The sequence below is a fragment of the Penaeus vannamei genome, chromosome 22 (assembly GCF_042767895.1).
Source record: "Penaeus vannamei isolate JL-2024 chromosome 22, ASM4276789v1, whole genome shotgun sequence".
NCBI classification, from domain to species: Eukaryota; Metazoa; Arthropoda; class Malacostraca; order Decapoda; family Penaeidae; genus Penaeus; species Penaeus vannamei.
The window spans coordinates 4,735,004-4,743,411 of record NC_091570.1 but is presented as its reverse complement, the minus strand read 5'-3'; the positions used below and the strand labels follow the sequence as shown (position 1 = coordinate 4,743,411).

Sequence of the window (8,408 nt, the reverse complement as noted above, 5' to 3'; positions counted from 1 at the left end):
TCGCTCGCGACGGGAAGGAAGCCTTTTGTTTGCCCAGAAGTTGAATGGGGGAATGATGCTGATTGTCTCTTTTTTTCTTTTTTATCTGTCTTTTTCTTTTCTTTTTTTTTCTTTTGTTTTCTTTTCTTCTTTCTTTTTTTTTTTCTTTTCTTTCTTTTTATTCTTTTCTTTCTCTTTCTTTTTTTTCTTTTCTTTCTTTTCTTTCCGTTTATATTTCTTTTTCTTTTTTCTTTCTTTCTTTCTTTTTCCTTTTCTTTTCCTTCGTTTTCCTTTTCTTTTCCTTCTTTTTCTTTCTTTTTCCTTTTCTTTTCTTTCCTTTTCCTTTTCTTTTCTTTCTTCTTTTCATTCTTTTTTCCTTCTTTTCTTTCCTTTTCCTTTGGATCAAGTTTCTCGCGGAAGTCACCAATAAACACCATTAATTAGGCGGAGATCCTTGAGGAAATGCCCTCGTCTTGGGTTGATTATCCCTTTCTTCGCTCGCGACGGGAAGGAAGCCTTTTGTTTGCCCAGAAGTTGAATGGGGAAATTAGACGGATTTTGAGGATTGGGGTTATGACAATGTTTTCTTTTATTATTATTATTATTATAGTTTTTTTTTACTTTTTTTTCTTTTTGTTGTCTTTCTTTTTTTACCTTTTTTCTTTTCTTTCTTTTTTTTCTTTTCTTTTCTTTCTTCGCTCGCGACGGGAAGGAAGCCTTTTGTTTGCCCAGAAATTGAATGGGGAAGTTAGACGGATTTTGAGGATTGGGGTTATGTTTTTTATTTCTTTTTCTTTTTTTACTTTTTTCTTTTCTTTCTTTTTTTGTCTTTTCCTTTTTTTTCTTTTAATTTGATTTTTCTCTTTTTTTTCTTTCTTTTTCCTTTTTTTTCTTTCCTTCTCTTTCTTCTTCCTTTCCCTTTTCTTTCTTTTTCCTTCTTTTCTTTCCTTTTCCCTTGGATCAAGTTTCTCGCGGAAGTCACTAATAAACATAATTAATTAGGCTCTTTTTTTACTTTTTCTTTTCTTTCTTTTTCTTTTTTTTCTCTTTGCCTTTTTCTTTTTTCTCTTCTTTTTTCTTTTCTTTTTTCCCTTTTTCCTTTCTTTTTCTTTCTTTTTCCTTTTCCTTTTCTTTTCTTTCTTTTCCTTTTTCTTTCTTCTTCCATTTCCTTTTTTTCTTTCCTTTTCCCTTGGATCAAGTTTCTCGCGGAAGTCACCAATAAACACCATTAATTATGCTCTTTTTTAACTTTTTCTTTTCTTTCTTTTTCTTTTTCTTTTTTTCTTTCCTTTTTCTTTTTTCTTTCTTTTTCCTTTTTTTTCTTTTTTCCTTTCTTTTTCCATTTCCTTTTTCTTTCCTTTTCTTTTTTTTCTTTCTTCTTCAATTTCCCTTTTGTTTCTTTTTCCTTCTTTTCTTTCCTTTTCCCTTGGATCAAGTTTCTCGCGGAAGTCACCAATAAACACCATTAATTAGGCGGAGATCCTTGAGGAAATGCCCTCGTCTTGGGTTGATTATCCCTTTCCTCGCTCGCGACGGGAAGGAAGCCTTTTGTTTGCCCAGAAGTTGAATGGGGAAATGAGGCTGATTGTCTCTTTCTTTTTTCTTTTTTTTCTTTTGTTTTCTTTTCTTTTTTCTTTTTTTTCTTTTCTTTCTTTCTTTCTTGCTCACGACGGGAAGGAAGGCTTTTGTTTGCCCAGAAGTTGAATGGGGAAATGAGGCTGATTGTCTCTTTTTTTCTGTCTTTTTCTTTTTTTTGTTTTCTTTTCTTTTTTCTTTTTTTTCTTTTCTTTCTTTCTTTCATTGCTCGCGACGGGAAGGAAGGCTTTTGTTTGCCCAGAAATTGAATGGGGAAATTAGACGTGTTTTGAGGATTGGGGTTATGTTTTTTTTTTTCTTTTTTTGTCTTTTCCTTTTTTTTCTTTTAATTTGATTTTTCTCTTTTTTTATTTTTTTATTTCTTTTTCCTTTTTTTTCTTTCCTTTTCTTTCTTCTTCCTTTCCCTTTTCTTTCTTTTTCCTTCTTTTCTTTCCCTTTCCCTTGGATCAAGTTTCTCGCGGAAGTCACCAATAAACACCATTAATTAGGCGGAGATCCTTGAGGAAATGCCCTCGTCTTGGGTTGATTATCCCTTTCTTCGCTCGCGACGGGAAGGAAGCCTTTTGTTTGCCCAGAAGTTGAATGGGGAAATGAGGCTGATTGTCTCTTTCTTTTTTCTTTTTTTTCTTTTGTTTTCTTTTCTTTTTTCTTTTTTTTCTTTTCTTTCTTTCTTTCTTGCTCACGACGGGAAGGAAGGCTTTTGTTTGCCCAGAAGTTGAATGGGGAAATGAGGCTGATTGTCTCTTTTTTTCTGTCTTTTTCTTTTTTTTGTTTTCTTTTCTTTTTTCTTTTTTTTCTTTTCTTTCTTTCTTTCATTGCTCGCGACGGGAAGGAAGGCTTTTGTTTGCCCAGAAATTGAATGGGGAAATTAGACGTGTTTTGAGGATTGGGGTTATGTTTTTTTTTTTCTTTTTTTGTCTTTTCCTTTTTTTTCTTTTAATTTGATTTTTCTCTTTTTTTATTTTTTTATTTCTTTTTCCTTTTTTTTCTTTCCTTTTCTTTCTTCTTCCTTTCCCTTTTCTTTCTTTTTCCTTCTTTTCTTTCCCTTTCCCTTGGATCAAGTTTCTCGCGGAAGTCACCAATAAACACCATTAATTAGGCGGAGATCCTTGAGGAAATGCCCTCGTCTTGGGTTGATTATCCCTTTCTTCGCTCGCGACGGGAAGGAAGCCTTTTGTTTGCCCAGAAGTTGAATGGGGAAATGAGGCTGATTGTCTCTTTCTTTTTTCTTTTTTTTCTTTTGTTTTCTTTTCTTTTTTCTTTTTTTTCTTTTCTTTCTTTCTTTCTTGCTCACGACGGGAAGAAAGGCTTTTGTTTGCCCAGAAGTTGAATGGGGAAATGAGGCTGATTGTCTCTTTCTTTCTGTCTTTTTCTTTTTTCTTTTTTTTCTTTTTTTTTCTTTTCTTTCTTCGCTCGCGACGGGAAGGAAGCCTTTTGTTTGCCAAGGAATTGAATGGGGAAATGATGCTGATTGTCTCTTTTTTTCTTTTTTTTTCTTTCTTTTTCTTTTTTTTCTTTTTTTTATTTTCTTTCTTTTTTGGTCTTTTCCTTTTTTTTTCTTTTAATTTGATTTTTCTTTTTTTTCTTTTTTTCTTTTTTTTTCCTTTTTTTTCTTTCCTTTTCTTTCTTCTTCCTTTCCCTTTTCTTTCTTTTTCCTTCTTTTCTTTCCTTTTCCCTTGGATCAAGTTTCTCGCGGAAGTCACCAATAAACACCATTAATTAGGCGGAGATCCTTGAGGAAATGCCCTCGTCTTGGGTTGATTATCCCTTTCCTCGCTCGCGACGGGAAGGAAGCCTTTTGTTTGCCCAGAAGTTGAATGGGGAAATGAGGCTGATTGTCTCTTTCTTTTTTCTTTTTTTTCTTTTGTTTTCTTTTCTTTTTTCTTTTTTTTCTTTTCTTTCTTTCTTTCTTGCTCACGACGGGAAGGAAGGCTTTTGTTTGCCCAGAAGTTGAATGGGGAAATGAGGCTGATTGTCTCTTTTTTTCTGTCTTTTTCTTTTTTTTGTTTTCTTTTCTTTTTTCTTTTTTTTCTTTTCTTTCTTTCTTTCATTGCTCGCGACGGGAAGGAAGGCTTTTGTTTGCCCAGAAATTGAATGGGGAAATTAGACGTGTTTTGAGGATTGGGGTTATGTTTTTTTTTTTCTTTTTTTGTCTTTTCCTTTTTTTTCTTTTAATTTGATTTTTCTCTTTTTTTATTTTTTTATTTCTTTTTCCTTTTTTTTCTTTCCTTTTCTTTCTTCTTCCTTTCCCTTTTCTTTCTTTTTCCTTCTTTTCTTTCCCTTTCCCTTGGATCAAGTTTCTCGCGGAAGTCACCAATAAACACCATTAATTAGGCGGAGATCCTTGAGGAAATGCCCTCGTCTTGTGTTGATTATCCCTTTCTTCGCTCGCGACGGGAAGGAAGCCTTTTGTTTGCCCAGAAGTTGAATGGGGAAATGAGGCTGATTGTCTCTTTCTTTTTTCTTTTTTTTCTTTTGTTTTCTTTTCTTTTTTCTTTTTTTTCTTTTCTTTCTTTCTTTCTTGCTCACGACGGGAAGGAAGGCTTTTGTTTGCCCAGAAGTTGAATGGGGAAATGAGGCTGATTGTCTCTTTTTTTCTGTCTTTTTCTTTTTTTTGTTTTCTTTTCTTTTTTCTTTTTTTTCTTTTCTTTCTTTCTTTCATTGCTCGCGACGGGAAGGAAGGCTTTTGTTTGCCCAGAAATTGAATGGGGAAATTAGACGTGTTTTGAGGATTGGGGTTATGTTTTTTTTTTTCTTTTTTTGTCTTTTCCTTTTTTTTCTTTTAATTTGATTTTTCTCTTTTTTTATTTTTTTATTTCTTTTTCCTTTTTTTTCTTTCCTTTTCTTTCTTCTTCCTTTCCCTTTTCTTTCTTTTTCCTTCTTTTCTTTCCCTTTCCCTTGGATCAAGTTTCTCGCGGAAGTCACCAATAAACACCATTAATTAGGCGGAGATCCTTGAGGAAATGCCCTCGTCTTGGGTTGATTATCCCTTTCTTCGCTCGCGACGGGAAGGAAGCCTTTTGTTTGCCCAGAAGTTGAATGGGGAAATGAGGCTGATTGTCTCTTTCTTTTTTCTTTTTTTTCTTTTGTTTTCTTTTCTTTTTTCTTTTTTTTCTTTTCTTTCTTTCTTTCTTGCTCACGACGGGAAGGAAGGCTTTTGTTTGCCCAGAAGTTGAATGGGGAAATGAGGCTGATTGTCTCTTTTTTTCTGTCTTTTTCTTTTTTTTGTTTTCTTTTCTTTTTTCTTTTTTTTCTTTTCTTTCTTTCTTTCATTGCTCGCGACGGGAAGGAAGGCTTTTGTTTGCCCAGAAATTGAATGGGGAAATTAGACGTGTTTTGAGGATTGGGGTTATGTTTTTTTTTTTCTTTTTTTGTCTTTTCCTTTTTTTTCTTTTAATTTGATTTTTCTCTTTTTTTATTTTTTTATTTCTTTTTCCTTTTTTTTCTTTCCTTTTCTTTCTTCTTCCTTTCCCTTTTCTTTCTTTTTCCTTCTTTTCTTTCCCTTTCCCTTGGATCAAGTTTCTCGCGGAAGTCACCAATAAACACCATTAATTAGGCGGAGATCCTTGAGGAAATGCCCTCGTCTTGGGTTGATTATCCCTTTCTTCGCTCGCGACGGGAAGGAAGCCTTTTGTTTGCCCAGAAGTTGAATGGGGAAATGAGGCTGATTGTCTCTTTCTTTTTTCTTTTTTTTCTTTTGTTTTCTTTTCTTTTTTCTTTTTTTTCTTTTCTTTCTTTCTTTCTTGCTCACGACGGGAAGGAAGGCTTTTGTTTGCCCAGAAGTTGAATGGGGAAATGAGGCTGATTGTCTCTTTCTTTCTGTCTTTTTCTTTTTTCTTTTTTTTCTTTTTTTTTCTTTTCTTTCTTCGCTCGCGACGGGAAGGAAGCCTTTTGTTTGCCAAGGAATTGAATGGGGAAATGATGCTGATTGTCTCTTTTTTTGTTTTTTTTTCTTTCTTTTTTTTTTTTTTCTTTTTTTTATTTTCTTTCTTTTTTGGTCTTTTTCTTTTTTTTTCTTTTAATTTGATTTTTCTTTTTTTTCTTTTTTTCTTTTTTTTTCCTTTTTTTTCTTTCCTTTTCTTTCTTCTTCCTTTCCCTTTTCTTTCTTTTTCCTTCTTTTCTTTCCTTTTCCCTTGGATCAAGTTTCTCGCGGAAGTCACCAATAAACACCATTAATTAGGCGGAGATCCTTGAGGAAATGCCCTCGTCTTGGGTTGATTATCCCTTTCCTCGCTCGCGACGGGAAGGAAGCCTTTTGTTTGCCCAGAAGTTGAATGGGGAAATGAGGCTGATTGTCTCTTTCTTTTTTCTTTTTTTTCTTTTGTTTTCTTTTCTTTTTTCTTTTTTTTCTTTTGTTTCTTTCTTTCTTGCTCACGATGGGAAGGAAGGCTTTTGTTTGCCCAGAAGTTGAATGGGGAAATGAGGCTGATTGTCTCTTTTTTTCTGTCTTTTTCTTTTTTTTGTTTTCTTTTCTTTTTTCTTTTTTTTCTTTTCTTTCTTTCTTTCATTGCTCTGGACGGGAAGGAAGGCTTTTGTTTGCCCATAAATTGAATGGGTAAATTAGACGTGTTTTGAGGTTTGGGGTTATGTTTTTTTTTTTCTTTTTTTGTCTTTTCCTTTTTTTTCTTTTAATTTGATTTTTCTCTTTTTTTATTTTTTTATTTCTTTTTCCTTTTTTTTCTTTCCTTTTCTTTCTTCTTCCTTTCCCTTTTCTTTCTTTTTCCTTCTTTTCTTTCCCTTTCCCTTGGATCAAGTTTCTCGCGGAAGTCACCAATAAACACCATTAATTAGGCGGAGATCCTTGAGGAAATGCCCTCGTCTTGGGTTGATTATCCCTTTCTTCGCTCGCGACGGGAAGGAAGCCTTTTGTTTGCCCAGAAGTTGAATGGGGAAATGATGCCTGATTGTCTCTTTTTTTCTTTTTTTCTGTCTTTTTCTTTTTCTTTTTTTTCTTTTGTTTTCTTTTCTTCTTTTTTCTTTTTTTATTCTTTTCTTTTTTTCTTTCTTCGCTCGCGAGGGGATTCTTTTTTTTTTTTTTTTTCTTTTCTTTCTTTCTTTCTTCGCTCCCGACGGGAAGGAAGGCTTTTGTTTGCCCAGAAGTTGAATGGGGAAATGATGCTGATTGTCTCTTTTTTTCTTTTTTTTCTGTCTTTTTCTTTTTCTTTTTTTTCTTTTGTTTTCTTTTCTTTTTTTCTTTTTTTTCTTTTCTTTTCTTTCTTTGCTCGCGACGGGAAGGAAGCCTTTTGTTTGCCCAGAAGTTGAATGGGGAAATGATGCTGATTGTCTCAAGGATGGTGAAATTAGACGGATTTTGAGGATTTGGGTTATGATAATTTATTTAATTATTATATATATATATTTTTTTTACTTTTTTTATTTATTATTATTTTTTTTTTACTTTTTTTACTTTTTTTTAACATTTTTTTTTACCTTTTCACTTTTTTATACTTTTTCTCCCTTTTTTCTACTTTTTTTGTTTACCTTTTTATTTATTTTATTATTTTTTTCACGTTTTTTCTACTTTTTTTTCTTTTTTTTACGCGTGGTCGGGTAATGGGCGTGTGCTTGTGCGGTTATTGTCAAGCTGTTTTGAACTCTAATTACTTAATGTCTTAATGTTGCTTTGTTTCAATACTTGTTTTTGGAAGCGGATGTTGTAACTGCAGTGCCAAATGCAAGTAAGAGGTGCTTATTTTTTCTTTTCTTTCTTTTTCTATTTTCTTTTTTTTTCTTTCTATCTGTTTTTCTCTTTTTTATCTTTCTTTTTTTTCTTTCTATCTCTTTTTTCTTTTTTATCTTTTTTTTTCTTTTTTTCTTATTTTTTTCTTTTCTTTTGTATTTTCTTTTTTTTTCTTTCTTTTTTCTTTTTCTTTTTAAACTGTGGGGCTAAACAGCACTGTAAGAGTATATTCACTTATATGTATAACAGCATATCTGTGTATGTTAGTGTTTCTGTTTGATATATTTCTGTATCTGTATGTATTTATCTGTGAATATGTATTTCTGTTTATGCATTTATACATGTTTCTCTGTATCTATACATACTATATCAATTAATATATATCATATATATATATATATATATATATATATATATATGTATATATATATATATGTATATATCAATATATATCAATATATATCTATATCAATTAATATATAAGCATTTATGCATGATTCTCTATGTATATCTATGTATCTCTATCTCTATGTATCTATATATACTCACAAGACCTGTATCCATTCCCACCCTCTTTTCACTCGACGCATGGGGGGGGAGGAAGAAAGAAAGGGAAGGATGGAAGGGATAGCAAGATAGAGAGAGAGAAAGGAAGATAGAGAGAGAGAAAGGAAGATAGAGAGAAAGGAAGATAGAGAGAAAGGAAGATAGAGAGAGAGAAAGAGAGAGAGAAAGGAAGATAGAGAGAGAGAAAGGAAGATAGAGAGAGAGAAAGAGAGAGAGAAAGGAAGATAGAGAGAGAGAAAGGAAGATAGAGAGAGAGAAAGGAAGATAGAGAGAAAGGAAGATAGAGAGAGAAAAATAGAGAGAGAAAGGAAGATAGAGAGAGAGAAAGGAAGAAAGAGAGAGAAAGGAAAATATAGAGAGAGAAAGGAAGATAGAGAGAGAGAAAGAGAGAGAGAAAGGAAGATAGAGAGAGAGAAAGGAAGATAGAGAGAGAGAAAGGAAGATAGAGAGAGAGAAAGGAAGATAGAGAGAGAGAAAGGAAGATAGAGAGAGAGAAAGGAAGATAGAGAGAGAGAGAAAGGAAGATAGAGAGAGAGAAAGGAAGAGAGAGAGAGAGAAAGGAAGATAGAGAGAGAGAGAAAGGAAG

The 8,408-nt window shown here is 32.7% G+C and overlaps 1 protein-coding gene across 1 annotated transcript; it reads right to left on the bottom strand.

Moving 5' to 3' along the window:
* Positions 1-990: 990 nt before the first annotated feature.
* LOC138865875 (uncharacterized) lies at positions 991-6,565 on the bottom strand (the record flags this gene model as incomplete). The annotated part of the gene is made up of 2 exons (XM_070137224.1): positions 991-1,167; positions 6,476-6,565. Coding segments are annotated over 2 exons (267 nt in total), but the record flags the coding sequence as incomplete, so codon positions are not given.
* Positions 6,566-8,408: the final 1,843 nt, after the last annotated feature.